The sequence below is a fragment of the Bombus terrestris genome, chromosome 15 (genome assembly GCF_910591885.1).
Source record: "Bombus terrestris chromosome 15, iyBomTerr1.2, whole genome shotgun sequence".
In the NCBI taxonomy this organism is placed as follows: domain Eukaryota; kingdom Metazoa; phylum Arthropoda; class Insecta; order Hymenoptera; family Apidae; genus Bombus; species Bombus terrestris.
In genome coordinates, this window is record NC_063283.1 from 9335719 (window position 1) to 9356893 (window position 21175).

A 21175-nucleotide genomic window follows, 5' to 3' on the forward strand; every position below is an offset into this window, starting at 1 on the left:
TGGACCGCGTTCCTCGTCCCACAATCGCTTCAACCGATCGGTTTACCCGGTCAGATTGCTTAAGCGTGTACTCCAAATTACCATTATTTATTTACATAACTTCGTATTATTCACACGGAATAATATTCCCTCATTTTCTTATCTGATTTTCCACTTGCCCTTACGTTTCGTCAAAAAATAACATTGTACGGTTCATACGAGTATATTCATCGAAGTATAGATCATACTGCGACACGTATTAAATTATCCGAGTATTCGTTGATCCTCAACATCGAAATACGTGTCAATCCTCTACAACGAGAATTAAACAGAAAAATATGTAGCTTAATATAGTAGCAAGGAAATTAATCGGATAATATTTAAAAATACTAGGGGACATAATATAACTCGTAAATCACATTGCGTCATCAAGGATCGAATCTCGTTACATTAAGCACATCGCGAGTTTTATTATTATTATTCGTTGAATATCATTCTTCGTGTGTTCGACGCCACTACTTCTAATACCATCACAAATTATCGACCAAGTATCTCAATAACAGGTAGTTTCAGTGCATCATGATCAAAGAAACTCTCGCGTCTGTGTTTACCGTGAATCCTAAGTAAATGATATAAACTTGTACGTGATATGCATTGAATGGAGCTCGTATATGATCATGCACGCACTTACATATGTATTAGTATTAATACATACGTATGTCACCGAAGGGCCAGGTAATAGCTGTGCGATTTTATACGTGATCGTATAGGATGGAGGCGCCGATGCCACCTGTTACGCTAGCCGTTCGCATACTCGGGGCTGGTTGGCTTTACCTCACCGCAGAAATGGTGGGGACCGACGGCGAGTTTTCATTGGTCGGGCGGCACGTGCTGCACGAGGGTGCCTCGCTCCAAAAACGCATAAATCCCCCGGCGGTGTACCAGCCGACTTTAGAATCACCCCGACAGCGGAGTCGGCGTGCGTGCATCATAAACTGCTCTATAGGATCACATACACGCACATCGTAGTCAATAAAAAGAGCTTGTTTCGCAACTGGTGTTTCCGTGAAAATACAGTGGAAATTCAGTGAAGACATCGAAGAGAGTAAGAGGCTTACTTATCGACCCTACCGATCCAGTGAGCAGTTTCCATTTCCAAATTCTGTGTTCTATTTCGATTCAGAAATTGCCGGCATGGAACTGCAGGAGATGTTTCGATACGGATATATGTTCCCACCGAGAGAGGACGAGGTGGTATCCTGCACGTATCTGGATTTACCGAGCTACGCTTATTCCAAGAGCAAGTCTGATCTTCCACCAGTAAGCAGTATCAGCATACCGCAGTGCATCGTGTACGACGGAAATCGCAGCGATGGCTGGCACACGCCGAGTCCAACCGCAAGTTTACGATCGGTTAGTCCTGCCACAACTTTGTCTGTATCGTCAGAGCCTGACACGATAAGTACTCCGGTTACGTACCGTTTATTAGGCTCGATGGAGGAACTGAACAAGAGGTACGTTACGAAGAGGGGCCTCGCTACGATCAACAGCGAGGCAACGCAACACGCTATAAACATGATCGATCTGACGGAAGAAGTAAATAGTATGGACGCGGATACCGATGGGACCGCGGATCCTGAGGCTGAAACGGAGCACGAAAAGGCGCAGTCGTCTCGAGGCAGTGTCATCAGCAACTCCAGCAGTTTCTCAGACAGAATCGTAGACGCTGACAGCGAGGATGATGCCGAAATGAGCGACAGTCCCGATCACATAGGATCCGAGATCGATGGAAACGGGAACAATCGAAATGTGGTGAGAAGAAGAGGTAAATACGTTAGCTCGACGATTGTGAGGAAACGCAGACTGGCGGCGAACGCCAGAGAACGGAGAAGAATGCAGAACCTGAATAAAGCGTTCGATAGATTGCGAGCGTATCTTCCGTCTTTGGGTAACGACCGGCAGCTCTCGAAATACGAAACGCTTCAAATGGCACAGTCTTACATTACGGCATTGTACGATTTGTTGCAATAACATTTTTTTCTCCTTTTCTCTCTTTTTTTAAGATTTCGCTGAAAATCGTGTTAGTCAACGAACTGGTAAAGTCGGTCGTTGAAATTGAACGAAAGTGTTTAGTGGAATTAACCGGAGGAGCGAAATAGTTGAATTTTAGCTTGTGTATAGAAAAGATGTTTCATCCAAATGTACGAGATATGAATTACGTTTACATTGTTTAGTCGAATTATAGGAATTGTGTTTGAAACGTAGGAACGATCCATTATCATTTTCTTGTAGATATTTACAGCTGTAATTACAGAATATCATTTCAGTTATCCGATGATTCTTATAACTGCGTACCATTCACTCGTTTATCTTTTGTAAAACGATATTGACCATCGTCTTATAGTTTATATTTTTTAATATTATTATCGTAATATTTATCGTGCGAAACGTAACGTGAAAGGTTTAGACACGCATTTCCAAGATTTCTGTAAATACTAGAAACTTTGTAAATTTTGTAAAGTAACGATATTTTAATGGATAAATCGTTAACTCGATATTGTATTATAAAGCCGGACCAAGTTACGTACTTATAATTTATTGTATTATAAATATTACTGCGCTCTTTGAGACTGAAACTGCATGTGTTGAAAAATATAATTATTTTATACATTCTCGTAGTTTTCGAATATCCTTTCCTCGCCAATTTCGTAAAGCGAAGTCTTACAATTCGAAGTCTTATAAGAGGACCTCGCAAGTTTAGCTTAAACTCTAAACTCCAAAGAGACTTCGATGCTCTCTTCGAGGCGTAGTAGAACATTTTTTCGCCTCTATAAATGTCTACTCTTCGAATGTCCCTTATTTGACTGTTCTAAGAGTCGCGCAATGGAATAAAGTTTCCTTGTAATTGCTTGAATCGGGTTTAATTTCGTTCAACGAACAAAGTTGTATCATAAGGGATGAAAAGTATATTCGGGGCGAAAGAAAAACAGCATCGTCATCGGTGGTCTGGTCGTCATACGAAACCCATGCGACGCGTCGGTGCCCGGTTTCATTGCAATTTGAGAACCTGCAGCCTCCTTTCTTTAACGATGACTCCTCTTTTTTTATTTTTCTTTTCCCTCTTTTCACCTTCGATTCTTTGCTATCGTCGTCGCACTTTGCTCCATTTCTTTCCACTACTGTTTTCCACGTAAAAGCATTTAATTATTAAATAGATAGCCAAGGACGATCACATCTTTTGCAAAGAGCAATAAAGTAATTCACCTACGTGCTTTTAATTCGCCGGAGAAGAATTGCTTTCATTGCCTCGAGAAACGAAAATCTCGTTTACTTTTGCCATTTCTTTTACGATTTTACGCCCAACGTTTGATATTTTGTGAAAAATATGGGCGCGCGACCAGCATCCGTATAAACATTGTCTAGCATGTTCAACGTCGAATAAACTATAATTAACACGGTGCAGAGAGAAGAAGGATGGGACATGACATCATCCTGGTGATTAGCACCACATATTTGGTTAGCGTAAACGTTAGAAGGGCGATGTTGCGTGAACCCTTGTTTTACGGAAACCGGAAAATTTGTCGAACATGAGTATACAAACAACGCGTATTTTTTTACATAAAAAGTAGAAAGATACACGAAACGGTAGTAAAATACACCGTGCTCGAAAAGACCCTAATATAACGCTTTTATCGTATAACAACTTTTTCTCGTTGACGTTCTTCTTCGTCAGATAGTACTACGAGGTTTAAAGAAATTGAAATATTTATAAACTCTGCATTTTGTATTTACTTTATATCATTTTCACTGTTTTTATTTCCCTCCTCTCCTTCGTCCTTGATGGATGAAAATTTGCATTTGTATTACATTTTTACGATTCTCACTACAAATGTTCGATTCAGTTCCGAAAGTGAAGAACGTCATTAAGTGTTTCGTAAAAATGTAAAAAAAAAAAGAATCGTTTTACGATTGGATTGTCGAGCGATACGTAAAGATCCCATAAAAATTCGAATGGATGTCGCGTGGCGATGTTGACTTGTCTCGCGAGGCCCTTCTCGTACACGTTCTCATGCTAGCGGACGAGGATTCGTACTCTCAAGAGCCGGCTTCCTTGAGATTCCTCGGAAACTTGATAAAAATCGCGCGACATCTTCCTTGGCGGTTAGGGGTTGGGGTATCCTCGGTCAGGCCTTCGTAAAGAAAAAAAATGAAGCTCACGAATAAAAGAAAGGAAGGAATCTCTTAGACGAGAGAACGTAAATATTGTTCAAAGCAATTAATTCTCCGGCAGACTACCACCTTCGCTTTGTCAGAAGGGTTTGCCTTGACAAAGAAGAGGAAGCTGGAACCGCCAGCAGTGACCAGTGGCCACTGTCATCAAAATACTCGATGGGGTTGGGGAGGAAGCTGACTGAGGTAAAGGGAAGGGGTAAAACGGAGGATAAAAGACAAACGCCGCCGCGTTGTCGTTGTCTGATCGTGGAGATTGCTTTATTTGAGTACATTTAGCGTAGAGATCTCGAAACCCTGCCGAATATTTTGTCGTAGCCGCTACCACATGCAACCACCCGTCTTTGCCAAGGAAGCCGAGCCAGAGGCGTAACGCATTAAGCATTAAAATAATGTAATCTGCCGGCTGAAATCAGGCGATAAATATAATCGGCCGGCGGAAATTTGTCGGGTGACGAGCACTCCGCTGCATATATTCGCTGCACCGGTGTGTACCTTCGATGTATCAAGATTAATTACACGTATTCTCCAACTATGGAGAAAGGCAGCATGTATGAAATCAACTCTCGACAAATTGAGACGAAATTTTACTACCGAACCTGCGCTGTCAAGCGTTACATTTTACATCTTTTTATATGTAATAGGAATTTCTATATTCAATCTTGGTATTATACAATTCAAGTTTATCGATATTACACAGGGAGAAACATAATCTATTTATATTTCTACTCGACGAAATCAGAATTGAGACATAAAACTGAAGCAAGTTTCGTGCTTATAGACACAAACGCATGGCTATTTATGCTATTCGCCATACGAAAATCGCGTCGAATATAAACTGGTGCGCATAAATCAATGACGTCCCATCAGCGACAGTCGCTTCAACTCATTCGCGTGACAAACTTGTGCAACTCAGTCCATACGTCCAATATAAAAGTTGCAGATGCATGATTTATTCAAGAGATCGGTCCTCTTTACAAGGCAATATCAAAATATTCATTGGTTTACAATGAGAGGTAAAGCTGCATATATGAATTCGAAAGGCAAAGGAAGAGTAAGAGACAAGCACCAGTCGATCAAATAAATAAGAAATCAAATTTCCTGAAATCGAGGAAAGAAAATTTACGCAAAATATAATCACAAATTGCATATTATCTTTAAAACTTTAGTCTATTGTTAGATGCACAATTTCTCATAGATTCGAAGGAGGATCAATGTTAACAATAAGCCGAATTATTCAATAAAAAGAGGATCGTATTGGAATATTCCTGTTATATTCTTGAAAGGTGTCGATACAATATCTGTTTGATGTTTCGAACCTTGGTGCGTGCTCTCGCGAATGCTTCCGGATTATAAGCGCAGGTAAAAGGTGTGGTCGATCCTGGTGGATGCAACGAAAAACACGACCGCCCATTGTGAGGGATTCGATGATCCTGCGAGCTTGACGTCCAGCTCGTAAATCGGTAAAAGATCCCCTACCTGTGATCAGGATGTCGGAATAAGAGCAGGCTATCTGCTATATTACGTTCCTGACTTTTCCCAAGTTGTTTCCCAAGACACATTCAGCTTACATATTCCATTGCTAAAACACATGCACACGTGTATATATTTATATGTATATGTATATACTGGTAACAATTTTTCTTCTTTGAAACATCTTGAGAAAGCTCGTTGCCTTGTCGTGATATTTTTACACCTTGAAAGGGTTAAAGCAGTCTATCATAAAGTGTATCGTTTATGTTTTTCTTGCCAGCTTCTTTTCTTTTTTAAAAGATTATTTGTTTTTAGACTGCAGATATCTTTGACGTTTGGATAGATTTTATAAAAAATTGATAACAAGGTGAGACTTAGAAATTTGTTTTTAGATTTTAATTATATATTATCGTACATTTGTCGCATAGGCAGTCATTTCGCGTTACTAAAAAAACAGACAACGAAAACTCTTCAGTTGCAGGAAGAAAACAGATATCCCATGATCTGGGTCGGCTTAAACTCGTTATAAATCAAAACTCTTCCCAAGGTAGACCTATTCTTGAGCGGCACGATAGCACAATGGCAACGGCACACAATCACAGAGAACGAAACGAAATGCGCTCGCTCAACCGATTTGTTTGTTCGAGCGCCTCGTGATCGAATGAAATCCGCTTAATACGATCGAAGAGTTTTCGCGTTCGTGAGAGGTATCACGGGTATGAAAACACGTGAAAGGATCGTTCGAAGCTCCGAAGCGGGTGCGAGGGTTAAACAGAAAACAGGACGAGAAAATTAAAAAGGGAGGGCAAGAGAAAGAAAAGGGGCAGCATTGGACGCACACGACACGAGCTTACTTTTAGTTTCTGCGCACCACTCGAAACTACCCCAGGGGTATTAATTTCATTTTATCAAACAACGGTAATACTCGGAACGACCCTCCGTTTTTGTTTGCTCTTACTCTTCAATTACGCGCGATACGTATACGTTTAAGTTTTTAAGATGGTGAAAGTTCTCATAGGAAAAAGTATTTTATTTTTTCGGGGTTGCTGCGAGTTAGATTAAATCTGACGGTAATTAATTACCATTTTATGCGTATCTTGCTTGAAATTAATTTATAGTATAGATTACTTTACGAATAGAAAGTTACAAGTAACGTTACCTAATAGGCACAAAGGGAAACATAATGTCGAGCATTTTTTAAATAGGCGAATACTGCAGGAAATAAATTTAACAAATAATATTTACCAAAAGTTAGTTGTTTTTTAAATATATTTAATTACACGTTTATATGAACAAATTTTTTATATTTTTGTTCCTTCTATCTAATACACTGTAACGTAGCAATTCTGGTATAATTTCGTTGCTATGATTTTACGTAAATGGGTTAATGTTATGATGCTTTATAACATTTAAATCCTGTCTAACGTACACTGTACTTTTAGCACTATGACTATCCATCAATGGTATTTAATACAGGCTGCTATTCGAATGATCAACTATTTAAACGTCCTATTATCATTAACACCGTATATTTTCTTTATTAGTTTCACGTGATACTGTTATTACATGTGTTATCATTTTCTGTATGATACTATGGAAAAGAAGACATAACTATTGACACGAAATAAGCGATATTTTAAAAGTTAGAAGGCAGTAAAAGTGTCACAAAAGTTGAAACTTGATTTGAATTATTTATAGTATTATGAAGTAATCGCTATAAGAAAGGATGACTATCCTATCCGAAAAATTCTTTTCTTCAAACAATCGTCTGTCTTCCTACTAATTGGAAAATTAAATTTAGAAACCATAATTATTCATTTTCCTTACTTCTTCCTGCACTATCCTGTTTGGAAGTCTTCTCACGATCGCTGGATTCCCAGCACTTATCAAAATCGTTTCGAACGTCGATTAACAAACTTTGTCTGCACAATTTCGAAATAGTGCTCATATTCTCCTCCTGTATATCCTTGCCACGTATCAATCGTGTAAATTTAAATTTGTTAACAATTTTTGCGAACGATCCTAAGGGCTGTTGCTGCTTCGAGATCGACCTTGGAAGAGACTCACATCCACGGCTAGCTTCCGTGAGACGCACGAAAGTATCTGGATCAACGTTTATCATTCCGGCACTGGCAGATTTTACACGATCAGGACGAGAAACTGGACTGTTCGACAACTCATTCGCATTGTATTCGTTTATGAATTGTTCAACCTTTTTCTCATTCGTTGCTTCCTCTTGTGCACCACGATTGTCTGATGCCTCGTTCGACAATGAGTTCAGCGTATGATTTACATCCGATATACTTTTGTTCGTCACTTTCTCTTGATTTTCCGAAATCTGTTCGTAATGATGAGGAAACGTTCTCGGAGAAATTTGATGTTTGGTCGATGGAGATTCTAGCACGGAATGACAAAGCGGACCACCGCGACGCGACAAGAAATCTTCCTTCGCACGACGTATCCTTAACGAGTGCGATTCCAGAGACGTATCTTCGGAAATCGTGTTCGTTCGACCGTCTCTTCTCGCTACCACGTTAGACAGAATCGTCAATTTATGAATAAGATCGGAAGACTGCGGATCGAATTTCGAGAAAGACGCATCTTTCATCTTCTCGTCAACCTGGGTCTTCAAACTGGGCAAGCTAATTCTGAAAGAGGCTTGATTTTGCTGTTCGCCTGGCTTTGCTTGCACCGAGACGTCTGCTCGTTGATTCTTCTGTACGGCGGCTTGTTTAAACTCGCCATTTCTTCCTGGCAATTCGGTCGACGAAGCTCTATCTCGCTTCGTTTCTTTTGGAAACACGTTGCTTTCGCTGATCGACGATTTTCTCGCGTTCTCCACGGATTTGCATCGTTCGAAGGTTGGTTTCTCGATAGATGCCCGTTCTTCCTTGCCGTTTCTTTCGGCCTTTGTTTCCTTGGCTTCGCGATCCTTCGAGGATGGGCGAAGAGGCCAAGGCAACGAAAGGGACATCCTCAAAAGTGCATCTTGACGATTTACTTTAGGGGATCCTGATCTGGATTTGCTTTTGCTTTTTCTTGTAAATACCTGATCGTTCTCGGAAGTGTCTTCCTTTTTAGCTGAATGCTCTTCCGAGCGTCGAAACGGAGAGAATATTATACGTTTCGTCCTAATGAAAACGTTTCGTGTTGGTGAGCTGGAAATTTGCTTTTTGACATTCCCTTCTTGGTTAGTCGGAACGTCGTGATCGCTGCTTGATCGACGACTGCTCTCAGAATTCTCAGTTGTAGCACGTTCCACCGGTGTTTTCGAGGATTTTGCTTTTTCGACGCAGCCTGTACTAGCTGTGGGCACGACTATCTTGTTCAAAGTTTCCTCATTGATGATGATTCTCTCGAAACAACGTTCCTCGCGGCTTGGCGCGACCGTGTAAGCAGTTGTTTCGATGGTCGGTTCGCGACGACATTCGCGTGTACAAGAATTTGTACTGGATGACTGTGAAGACGTCGAAACATTTTCGATATTACGATACTCTCGCCATTTTTTGCTCTCAACCGATCGTGCGTTCGTTGTAGCATCTATCGAACAATCTTGTTTCTCACGGTTTGAGTACTCGACGAATGATTTGGTGGGTTTATAGTTGTTTAAGTTTAATTTCGTTTCTGATGAATCATGATCGATATCTAACTCTTCCTCGACTATACCGTAATTTTCTTCGATTTTCTTTAAACTGTCGTCCCTCCGATTGGCGTAAAAAAGATCTACTTCACGCGTGGTAGGCTTCACTTCATCTAAGAGTAATTATGATATTTTTATTTCTGATTCGAACCTTTTTACGACGCTTACAGAATTTCTTAAAATACGAGACACGAATAAATTGCGCATTAAATTACAAATGTTAATTATTGTATTTATTAACTAATTAGAACGTACCTAATTCACAAGCGTTCGGTGTTTTTGGTAAACTTAACGTCGTTTCTTTTTTACAATTCGCCATTGACCGCATATTCGTTAAAGAGCAACGAGAAGGATCGCTGGTTCCCAGGATTATTTCCTCGTATTCGTTGTTGGGCTTATTCGTTGTTTCAGCACCGTCTTTTCCACTATTGCCGCCCTCATCCTTTCCTACCGCTTGGTTATCAGATCGTTGCTCGTGCTCCTTTTCGCTCGATAACTCCTGGTTGTACCGACAGGTCGATACTTTTGATTGCGCTATGATAAAACTTTATTCTGAAGACAATGATCTTTCTTTCATCGTTACTTTCATTTTTCTACTTTCCCTTGAAGAATCGGTTCGAACATTAGAAACAAACTAAGATTTTTTAAACAAATTAATCTTCGAGCTTTCACATTGAATTTTCTCTAAGTTATATTTACACATTTGTCACCAATTGTAAGGAAAACAAGTAAGAAAATAAAATAAAAAATATTTGGAAGGCAGAATGATAAACTGCGCTATAAAATTTCATAAAATCTACCATTGTTTCTTTTATGCTTGCACCAAAAATAGAACGATTTCCAAGATTCCATTCACGGATAGTTTTGTTTTCGTTCGTTTCTAGAACGGAAAACAAGGTATTCTTTACTTGGCTTTCGTCACCAACCTCAGAACCTATCAGAAGCTTCGTTAATTACCTTATTAAACTTACCATCAGATACATGCTTCTCCGCGTCTCTTCCAATTGCTTCTTCATCGACGGGTGATGTTACAGGAACATCTTCTCTAAAAATGGAAAAATTTGTGAAGGTGTAATTCATTTCTTCATACAGTAGGTTCTTGCAGAACAAACGTTGATTTCATATACCTTTCGAAGTTAACGCGACTTTGATCTTCTAGTTTCTTTTCTTCTTTTATAACGTTAGATTCTGTATCCCCATCTGTCGAACAAATCGAACTACTTGATTTGACAGAATCTTTGTCCAACTCTTCTTTAATACCAGACATCTGCTTTTTACTCGTTGAACCTGTGGAGAGCCAATGCTCTGATTCTTCATTGTTCGGGGAGATTTTTTCATTATTCCAAGATTTCGTCATTTCAGATTGTTCCAGACTCAGACTGTCTTCGCTCGAGAAACTTTTCCTTTGATTCCACTTGTTAGATTTCCAAAGATTGTGATCAGAATTTTCCTCAATCTCGATCAAAAATACCGGGGATGGTTCGTGACTAGAAGTGACTGTACCGAGTGGTACGGCGATACTAGTGGTTTCGCTCGCTGCAACCGAATATACTGGTGTTTGATGAGGTTGCACCCTTTCCAGGGGACTTGCAGTTTCCTCGATAACGTCTTCGATGTCTACGATCATCGCCTCCGGTTCGGAGTCATCCATTATATCTTCGGCTACGTCCTCTGTTCTCCGAGAATCGACTGAGACAATGAAATTTTGAAATTATAAACGAGGATATTGATTAACAGGTTACGCCTGTTTTCACACTAGAATTACCAATGACAAGTATATAAAAATATTCATGTATATGTACGTAACGTAAAGGAAAATCTTCATTCGCATACTTCACCAAAAATTATTCGAATTCCTAAAAATGCACCGCCATAAATTTATAAAATTTCTGTGAATAATTATAAATTATACATTTTGATTACTTTAGTAGTTCTAGTGTTAACACGGCTGTTGAAACGAAACAACTATAAATGATAATACTTACTAGTATCTGGCAAGATATCGACGCGATCCAAATCTTTCAATCTATTCGTGAGATGATCCAATGACTGTAAGCTGTTCGAACGGCGTACAAAAAATGCAGTTTGATCAGTTTTCTCGATCATGGCGCCGACAGATTTCGATCTCTTCAAACAGCCGCCTTTCAACAATACCGGTTCGTTGCTTCTAACTTCTAAATAATTACCTATTCAAACGATCATGTGGAGAAAACTGTTCCATCAATGAATTAAAATTAAATGAATTAAAATCTTACTTGTGGGTGAATTCGTTGATGTTTCGATAGTCGATCGTCTTAGAGAAGGTATATAACCGGGTCCTAGGAGGCGGAAGGTCGAGGATGTGGGCGATATTCCACGATATCGTTCCCAATCGTATAGTTTTCTTGTGAATTCTCGTGAAATACCTTCGAATCGGTAGGATCCGACGGACGTTCGTACGAAAACTTCGTTGCTATCGTTTAGACTCTGTGTTCCATCGGCATATGATCTTAAATAAAATATACACATTAGTAGGATGCGTGTCACTGTCAGGTTGTTTGATTTCATGTGAACATGAAAATTAGTAGACTTACAAATTTTTGTGAATATTTCTTCAATTATTGGTATTATTGTTATTATTTTTAATTGGAATGTTAGAAAAAGAAAGTAGAGTAGAATTTCTATTTACGGTTAGTCTACTTTTAGTGTCAATCTTAATAAATAAAACATATATTTGCGTTATACCTTGAATCTGCATCAAAACACTCTTCCAATTGTTGAGCGTCACACTCCCGTCTCTCTTTAATCGTATTATTATTAAAAAATGATAGTAACCTTTCTAGAACGAAAAATTCGGTTTCATCTATCCCAGACGCGATTCTATGTTGATGCGATTTCGATCGTATCGAGTATTGGGAATCATGATTGCCAGTCTCGTTCGTTCTCTTCGAATTTTCTATTTTTCGTGGAAAATCTTCGTAGAGCTGAAACTTGCCGTCGTTAGCGATGTCTCCACATTCACTGTTAGCTTGCGGGGTCGCAATCTCTCTATTTCTGTGCTCAGTTTTCGAAGGAGATCTCCAAAGCTGCCAGTCGGTCAAACGACGTCGTTTGATCCTCTGTTGTTCAAAGGGAGCACTTCCTCGTCGTACTTTCTTTGCGCGTTTCCAGTCCTGCAGCTTCTTCCTAAATTCAGGAGCTAATCTTTCTTCAGATAATAAACTTTCTCGGGGACTTGGCAAACTGGGCGAAATTTCACGAACTTCTTTGGTGGCAACGCGAGGTGGAAGATTTTTTAAACGTTCCCATTCGATCAGTTTTTGGTGGAATTCAGTTCCCAGTTTTTCCCTAAGGGCTTGGTAATCTCGTCGTGTGCCCAGTTGCGCGTTCGACGGTGTTGCCTTCTCGACATTTTCCACGCTGTCGTTATGATTACAGCCGATTGATGCTTCCAGTCCTGGTGAGTAAGAAAAAGAATTGTTATCGATGTTGAATTTTAGTGCAGTCAATCGTAGAAGTGCTCGTTAATTAATTAATTGATAAAAAACAACATTTATCTAACTTTTATTTAATGATTCATTGATTGGCAAAAGTTTATAATAAATTGTTATCTACCAATATCGTCAAATATAAAGCAATACTTTGTATTATTACTGTTTATATCGATTATCAGAACTACTACGAACTTTTCGTCCAATTCCAATATCAAAAATCGTCTTCTTTTGTCGCACGGAGATCGGCTGTTTGATTAATTTCTATTCGTAAATTTGGCATGTTGGTCGCAAAATTTATTGTCCCTGTCATTCGTAGAATTCATACCAATATTATCAAATATTCTGTACAGGGTAAGCAATGCAGCAAGGCACTATGTAAAAGACCGCAAGACGTTAAAAAGGAAACGACATTACCGAAATGTAAAAAATATCAAGGGGATCTTGCTAAATGCCCAAAACTATCTAAGGAACAACGATGTTGTAAGAAACTGTTTGCAAAACCTCCACCAAAAGTAATAAATGCGTACATTATTCTATCACGTTAACACAATGATCCTCGACAACGATTTGTAACTTACATTTCAGTGCAAAGAAAGAAGCGTTGTGGATGTTTATCAGAAAGCGTATGAGAATGTTACGAAACAGGCCAACGCTATCTTGAATAACATTCAAAACGAATCAAAATCTATGTTCGTTCAATTAACGAAAGATATAGAACTGTCGAAAAATAACGAGCAGGTATTGGTGAAAGGAATTTTGCATGACATTAAGAAAACGCTTCAGAAGTTGCTCGCAGTGGATCCATCATTTGGTTCCATGAAACGCAAATCTGCTATGTCGCTGAATCACGAGGTTCGCCAGGCTTTCGAGAACGTGGAATACGATGTCGTACCTCGAATAAAACGAATAAAAGTAAATATCGAGTGTTTAGAGCGCGACATATTAGCTTGCATCGATCGTGCCAAATCTCTGATACTCTCCTGTCGCAAATGCAAAACTCCGCAAGCGTTGACCAAATGCGTCGAAGAAAACGCAGTCTACGCGGAGAAGATATTAGACAAAACGTCTCAGAACGCGCAAATTGGTTTGAATAAAATCGAATCGTTGCAACGTGGAATTTTGGAATATCACAAGGCATCGTTAACGAATGTTTCGCAAACGTGTCGCAAAAAGGGCGAAGCATTTTTGGAACACCTAAACAATTGTGTCACTGCTGCTAAAAACGAACAGAAACGGCGATCATCGTGAAGCTGGTCCTCTTAGAAAGAAATACCATTGTATGCATAGGTAAATTATTAAATTACCGTCTTGAAAAAGCATCTGTCTGGAAACGACGTTGATGAAATTCGATGAGATGCTTGAAGTTGAATTCGTTAGAAACGCTCGTCTGACTTTGTTCCATTTGGAGTCTGACCTCTGTGCTTTTGACGGAAGAATCGCTGATTCTCCACCATACGATCGCTGTTACATTATAAATAAAAACGTGTGAAGTTTAAAAAGTTAATTAATCAAAATTAACTAAATCAATAATTAAGGTAAATAATTCGTGGACAAAATGTATCTTCGAAATATAAGAAGAGATTAATTTTTCATTTATAGAGAAAGACAATATTAACCTGTCGTTTAAAATCCTTGTTTATAGACAGGTCTCGGTATGTCTTCCTGGGCTGTGGAGAATTTCCGGCAGAGGTGTTTGTATTAAAAAAGAGTGGTGAGTTTGACTCCGGGGAAGATATGTATCTGTTGTCCTCATCGTGTGAAGGTATCGTAATAGTTAAAGTTGGCGTTGATCTCTTTGATGTCGATTCTGTATCTTTTTCGTCTATTTTATTCGGCGATAGCATCGCGTGATCGTTATCCGATGTAATCCGAATTAATGGTTTTCCTTGTCCGATCTAGTTTTGTATAAAAATTTTATTTTGATAATAGAAAGATTTATATCGAGTAAATATTTTATAGAAAAGTGAATCACGATTTGAACTATATTATACTTTCGTATCTGTCGTTATCGATACGATAACAGCTAATGATTTTTGTTCGAGTAAAATTTATTTGTGAGAATTGGTGTACGAAAGAAAATTTTACGTTCATCAATGCATATGTCGCAAAGACAAAGTATGTGCAAAATAAAAGTTAACGGATATTTATCTAATTAAACTGCATCCAAATGTGTAAAGATAATAGACAATAAAATATAATTTAATAAGTAACAGTAACATTTTATTTACCTCATTTGTTAGACCCGTTTCATTAACTTGCAAAGTGTCCAGTATAAGGATATTATCATCAAGAGATTGACTATGCCAATTTCCATAATCAGCCTTTTTACTAGGTTTTCTCTTTAAGGATTGATAATTTAAATGATTTAAAGCACTTTTCTGTGAACCTAAAAAAATTTAACAAATTACGAAAAGACATGGACATACGATCATTCTCTGAGTGATTTAATTACAAATGATCCTCATGTCTTTCATTTAAACGATTAATTTGCAAAAAGATAATATTCGATAAACTGTAATGGCAAAAATATTTGTAACGAATACATATATATGTAAACAAAAGTTTACGAATTTCGTACAATCATAAAATCCTTCATTGAACGAAGATGGAGATGAAGTTCCACCAAAGAGCATGCCTGTGTTACAAGGTTCGTTAACGGGTGACGAAGTGGCTGTATTGTTCGATTCCTTAATTTCAACATCTGGATTTCTGTGATATTTAGTAGTTGGAGTGGAGGGAGAGGCGGTGGTCGTCGATGACGTGCTCGTTGTCATCGATGGATCCATTATTTCCGTATCGTTCGTATAAGCCCTTTCCCACTTGAAAGCAGCTTTAACCCTGGTCCACTTAGAAACTTTCGGTGCGCTGCCAGAAATTTCATCTGTCGACATTTGCTTGTCGATGTCGAATTTATTTCTCGTTTGTCTCGACGAGGACGATCGGATATTCCGCTTTTGAAACGGCGAATCTCTGCAATTCGACAACATAGCATCTAACAAGGATTCTGCGAATCCGGTATCCTCCTCGCAAACGTTGATCGTCGCGTCCTTGTCTCGCTCGAAAGCATTTTCCAACTTCTGATTGGCATTACGGAGTACTTTCAGCCGCTCTAAATTCCTGACGCGTCTAAAAAATTTGGAATTGCGATCCCTGAGCTCGAGAATTTCCTCGGCGAAAGTATACAGACGATCCAACTGCTCGAAGGCGTCTTCCGCGTAAAGACTTGAAATAGCCATTGCAGACATAGCAGAATTTCTCGAAGGACACTCCGAGGTTTGACCTTCGAACGGCAACGTCCCGAAATCCGTCAAGTAGTCGATTATGTCTTCGTCTTCATCGACGTTTCGACTCTGTCCTATTTCCGCCTGATTTCGCGTATTTTGCAGACGCCATAGGCTCGCCCATGGATCCGGTGGAGGTATAGGTAAATCACTCTCATCCACTTTGTGTTTGGCTTTGAATAATGTCTTTTGTTCGCTAACACGGCTCGTGCATGGTCGACCGATATTTCTTTCGGTTTTTTGACCACTGTGATCAGTAAACTTCTCATTATCCACCATTTGGCTAGTTTTATCTAATACGTTTACCAACGCGTTTTACATGTGCGTTTTACCCTATTCGCTCTCTCTCTTTCTTTCTCTCTCTCTTTTTCTCGAGTTTGTCAATTGAATTATTAATATTCTAAATATATCAGAGTAATCTAATTTTAGAATACATCTTTTTTCATGGACATTATAGGCGTAGCACCGAATCGAGTTTAGACACTTCTGGTAACAAAGTTTGAGATATTTAGAAATTGTAACATCTATTTATTTAATTTGAAATTAACACAATACAGAATGACAGTCACTGTTCAAGTATTTAACTATAATGTCTTTTATCTTCGAAGCTGAAGTCAAGGTAACGGGGACGAACAATGAACAGCACCAGATTTTGTATCACTCTTTCGTTACACATCAGTAACAATTTACTTGTTTGATCCTCTATCGCTGATCCAACACGAAGTAAACACACGACCGATGGTATTTTACCGTACATTTAATTATTAATGAAACCGATGTTATTACGAATATTCGTGTTAAGGGATATCGGTAGGTCTTGCGGCGAATATCTCGAAGGTTCGCGGTGGGAATGCATTTTTTACGTTTGGCGGCGTCAAGAGAGCCGCGGAAGAAGCGGCCTGAAATCGCAACAACGTCCTCGCGTGATTATTTTCGGTAGCGAGCATTCGGCATTCGTATTTACAACGAATACAAGAGCGTATTCGTGACGACGAGGCTTTCCACCACGTTCGAAGAGCATGCGCGAGAGCATGTCCACGATAACCACGTAAAAGAGACGGTCTTCCTGTTCTCGTCGAAAATAGACGGTGGAAAGACTATGGCGTATACTCTCGAATAGCCGCCCACGTTTGTATTTATGTGTCTGCATGCCCTGCACATGCCAATATAACTATTTTTTGCTACACCTTTACCGCCATATTTTTTATTATATTTTCTACCATACCATACACGAAAGAAATTTGCCTAATTCTCATGTACTATAGAAACATTTATGACTGCTACCAAAATATGAATAACGATCTGCTCTGTTTTTTACAACATAACTATAGTCCATAGAGAATTATTTATAATTTATCGAAATTATAAAAATATGAACATTAAGTAGCTATTCTTGCATCGGTAATCGGGTTAGGTCAGGCATTCGTGACCCTGCAACAGCAGCACCTGAAACCATTAACTCGTTAAATTCGTTCAACATTTTTAATCACCAAGTTTACTTACTCAACAAAATTCCTGACATAATGTAGATACTAGTAATACACTGTATATTTAGAAAGAGTTTAGTAAAACTACCAACCAAGTAGGGAAATATTCTGGATAAACCGATAATCGTACCCCTGAAATTATACTAAATTCACTAAAAATTTCATATACCTTTGTATACATTACTAACAAAAAAATATGCGTCTAATCACAGAAACTGTTTCATAATTAACCTTACGCCGGTAAAATAATTTTCCAATAAAAGTATCGAAGCTGTCGTACGACCAATCGCGTAAGCTGCTAGTATGATCAGTGAAAGAACGATTTGTACTATATTATGAACTGTAAATAATAAACCAAGACACGCGGCTGTTCCCACTAATCCTGAAAGTACTAAAAAATAAAATCGAAAAGATTTGTCCTTAATAATATAGCAACGTTAGAATGAATAGTATACTAACGATACGCTTACCTAGAAATATTTTTCTACCAATAACATCGATGCCAATTAGCAACAAAATTTCTCCTAATATGTAGCTCAAAGATAAATAGAAAAGAATTCTAAAACGATCCGTGTCTATTTCTTGACAATTGTGCAAAAATCCTAATGCCAAGTTCTCTATATCGACAACGCATGTAGAATTCTTCTTTGCCGATTTGTTAAAATTTTCTGTTTCTTGAAACAATTGCGTATTCCAAAGAGCAACCCAAATGATTCTAGTTATTGTAATCATATTATCACAACAAATGATAAAGCGTGTTTAATGCGATTACATTTAATAAAAAACGATATGTTACCCTGGAAATTGTAAAAGGTTGATACAAAGTCCTAATATCGTGGTACATTTAAATGGTGTGCTGCATATCTTGCGGATTCGTTTGCGTGTTTTTATACAGAATTTCCGTACTATTTTACTCACATTTCCTGTATCTTCTTCATCTTCCTCGTCTGGTCGAACACAATTGTCTAAAGTACGTAACTGGAATAATAAAATGTATTACTGTATATTATATATTTTAGTAGCTGAAATTTTATATAAAAGGTTTGCAGCGTGGAAATGGTTGTAATGTTTCAATATTTTAGCAGTGTTATTATCTGAAATTTGACTCACAGAAAAATTGCACTTATAAAAAGAGAGAGATGACTTAATATAAGATAATCATACTGTATAAGTATCGGCATGCTTCGAATTATTAATTGCATAGATCTGCCGTAATACAGTTAGCGCTTCTTCGTACCGACGCCGATAAAGCAAGTATCTAGGACTTGCCGGTAATAAACTAGTCGCACATGCCATGATCAAATTTGGTATACCTCCTAATCCTATAAGGACTCGCCAAGAATTTGGTCGAAATTTTTTGTTTTGCAATCGCACAATCGAAGGCATCAATAGCCATGACAATCCTATTTTGAATTATCATAAAACGTTTAATGACTTTAGAACTTTCGTACTCCTTTATAATCTTTACCTAAAGCAGACACATAACCAATAACTCCTAATACATCCAAAGCAACTAAACAAAAGCCTCTTCGTTTCATGGGCAAAAATTCGATTACATATACTCTTAAAACCACGTTATTACCAGCTAATCTAAAAAAATATATATTGTTATACATACGTAACGAGCAGATATTTTCAGCTTTACATGTATACATACCTCATTTATTATGCATGACAATTACATATGTGATTTCATAGATAGTAATTGGACTTACCCCAGTCCAAGTACAAATATTGAAAGGTATATCAGGAAAGTAGTTTGCGCAAAGGATAAACTGATAGTGGCGCAAAACACAGCGATCATAGTGGCGGGAATCGATCCTTTACGTCCACTTGCATCGATTATTATTCCGAATACAAATGCCCCTACAGCCATTCCTATACAAAATCTTATTTTCATAAAATATTATAAATTATCTAAATATAAAATATTTTATAATTTATTTTAAATATATATTATTTGGAAACGTAAAGACACAAAGTAAAAAGATTTATAACATCATTGAATTAGGATCAATGAGGTTTTAAAACGGTCTCTGCTAACCAGTTATTTTTCATTCTACCAAGGAGACTACAGGGTTTATGTAACCAGTAATTGCCTGATATGTGATCAGATTATTTTCCGCTTACTGTTAAAGTAATGGCAAGAGAAGCTCGCTTGATTAATCATTCACATTACTGAATTAGTTATACTAGAGGGGAAATTTGGTTAGTTGGTACGACTCTGATTATACTATCATTGTAATTTATATTTACATATAATTGTCCTGTGACGTCATTTAGTTACTAATATTATTAAAAAAATAGTAAGCAAGAACCCTTTTCATGGTCACTTTCATAATCATCTAAGATTTCTTCATTATTTCTCAACATCGACAAATTCTATGTAATAAGCAATATGTTTTTTTTTTTATAATTGTTTCATAATCCCTTTTTCTATCTTGTCTAACTTATGAGATTTCTTTATCTTTGTTTTTACGGCAGCAGAGGAACTAAATAGCGTTGGAACCATATTTCACCTTATTCAATTGTATATAATTTTGATTTACTTGTATTTACATACGTAAATTTTTATTGATAATTAACAATTATCAGTTGTTCATATTCTTGTAAGAAATGCATAAACTAATAAGCCACATTTGTATAATCTATCGATATATATATATATATATATATATACGTATATATACCTAAAGTTAACATAGCATACACAGTAGTCACTTGGCTTGTATTTAGGCTTAAATCACATGCCATAAATGGGATTATAACTAAAATAATTGGAAGAACGCAAGCTTCTGCAAATGCACACATACCACATAATCCAACAATAAAGCAATGACAAAGCCCACATCCTGTAATTAAATATCAAATTTTATGAATATAGTTACAATGTTTTCATGTTTTATTCCATACTGGTCGTTGAATAAAAAGATTTCTCTCTTTTTCTGTGCCTTGAGCTATTAAGCTAGCCTTGAATTTCCTAACCATTCTAATGAATCATTTTCTAATTTTACGTTTCCCATTTTCTAATGTTACATTGCAGCCGATAAAAAGAATTCAATAACTTATAATAAAGAGATGTTAAAGTAGTGTAATTTCAAAAAATATTGTACTATCATAATAGAAAATATTGTACAAATACAAATAAATTATAGTTATTCTTGATATATTCTCTCTATATTTTAAGATTAAAGATAATTTCAAAACGTTATTATTGAATTTGTCATTTTATAGGCTATGATATAATACTAAATACATTTACATCAAAAATATCTTAATATTCTGAAAAATATGATATGAAAAAGTGAAATATTTCTATTCAGTGCTCCATCAAGAACATATTTCGCAAATTATGTATTGATCAGTTTTTAACACAGTAAATGAATGAATTATTTAAATTTCTTAACCTGCTTTAGCAATAACCTTTTCACAGTCATTAGTCATCATATATTATAGAATTTGGTAGATACTGATTTACAGAATTCCATTTGCTACACTGAGAAGCTATTGAGACATACATTTATCATCTTACCGTAATAACATCAATTCAGTAATTTCAAATTCATACTCTCAAAATTAAGTTGCTAACAAAAACTATTTAATAATTGAAAA

At 37.4% G+C, this 21175-nt stretch overlaps 3 protein-coding genes across 7 annotated transcripts; 1 reads left to right on the forward strand and 2 right to left on the reverse strand.

Moving 5' to 3' along the window:
• Nucleotides 1-945: 945 nt before the first annotated feature.
• Nucleotides 946-2625, forward strand: LOC105666559 (protein atonal). The gene is made up of 2 exons (XM_012317078.3): nucleotides 946-1084; nucleotides 1163-2625. The coding sequence occupies exon 2, from the start codon at nucleotides 1174-1176 to the stop codon at nucleotides 2008-2010; it is 837 nt and encodes a 278-aa protein (XP_012172468.2). The 5' UTR covers nucleotides 946-1084; nucleotides 1163-1173; the 3' UTR covers nucleotides 2011-2625.
• Nucleotides 2626-6933: 4308 nt separating this feature from the next.
• Nucleotides 6934-17401, reverse strand: LOC100650665. 4 transcript variants are annotated; one of them, XM_012317076.3, is made up of 12 exons: nucleotides 15374-17401; nucleotides 15024-15181; nucleotides 14412-14690; nucleotides 14100-14256; nucleotides 12047-12758; nucleotides 11578-11810; nucleotides 11308-11496; nucleotides 10450-11011; nucleotides 10294-10367; nucleotides 10123-10202; nucleotides 9578-9821; nucleotides 6934-9435 (listed from the first exon to the last, which is right to left on the reverse strand). In XM_012317076.3, the coding sequence occupies exons 1-12, from the start codon at nucleotides 16353-16355 to the stop codon at nucleotides 7493-7495; spliced, it is 5613 nt and encodes a 1870-aa protein (XP_012172466.2). In that variant the 5' UTR covers nucleotides 16356-17401; the 3' UTR covers nucleotides 6934-7492. The 4 variants fall into 4 exon arrangements, with proteins under 4 accessions (XP_012172466.2, XP_012172465.2, XP_020722801.2 ...); XM_012317075.3 differs by having other exon boundaries at nucleotides 11308-11508; XM_020867142.2 differs by lacking the exon at nucleotides 10123-10202 and having other exon boundaries at nucleotides 9578-9856.
• LOC105666590 (synaptic vesicle glycoprotein 2C) lies at nucleotides 17381-21108 on the reverse strand. 2 transcript variants are annotated; one of them, XR_007226637.1, is made up of 8 exons: nucleotides 19279-21108; nucleotides 19032-19153; nucleotides 18728-18966; nucleotides 18360-18541; nucleotides 18034-18278; nucleotides 17800-17954; nucleotides 17580-17695; nucleotides 17381-17522 (listed from the first exon to the last, which is right to left on the reverse strand). XR_007226637.1 is itself a non-coding variant. In XM_048412927.1 (8 exons), exons 1-8 carry the CDS (start codon nucleotides 19461-19463, stop codon nucleotides 17464-17466), a joined length of 1308 nt encoding a protein of 435 aa, XP_048268884.1. In that variant the 5' UTR covers nucleotides 19464-21108; the 3' UTR covers nucleotides 17381-17463. The 2 variants fall into 2 exon arrangements, 1 of the variants encoding a protein (XP_048268884.1); XM_048412927.1 differs by having other exon boundaries at nucleotides 17795-17954.
• Nucleotides 21109-21175: the final 67 nt, after the last annotated feature.

Excerpts from the sequence above, each read along its gene's own strand:
- LOC105666590 (XM_048412927.1), bottom strand. The coding sequence starts at position 19,463 with ATGAAAATAAGATTTTGTATAGGAATGGCTGTAGGGGCATTTGTATTC. Across the intron at positions 17,955-18,033 it reads TGGTAGAAAAATATTTCTAG|TACTTTCAGGATTAGTGGGA; the intron begins GTAAGCGTATCG and ends TTTATTTTTTAG. Across the intron at positions 17,696-17,794 it reads AATTATTTTACCGGCGTAAG|GGGTACGATTATCGGTTTAT; the intron begins GTTAATTATGAA and ends GTATAATTTCAG.
- LOC105666559 (XM_012317078.3), top strand. The coding sequence starts at position 1,174 with ATGGAACTGCAGGAGATGTTTCGATACGGATATATGTTCCCACCGAGA.
- LOC100650665 (XM_012317075.3), bottom strand. The coding sequence starts at position 16,355 with ATGGTGGATAATGAGAAGTTTACTGATCACAGTGGTCAAAAAACCGAA. Across the intron at positions 14,257-14,411 it reads ACAAGGATTTTAAACGACAG|CGATCGTATGGTGGAGAATC; the intron begins GTTAATATTGTC and ends ATAATGTAACAG. Across the intron at positions 9,436-9,577 it reads ACCGAACGCTTGTGAATTAG|ATGAAGTGAAGCCTACCACG; the intron begins GTACGTTCTAAT and ends AATTACTCTTAG.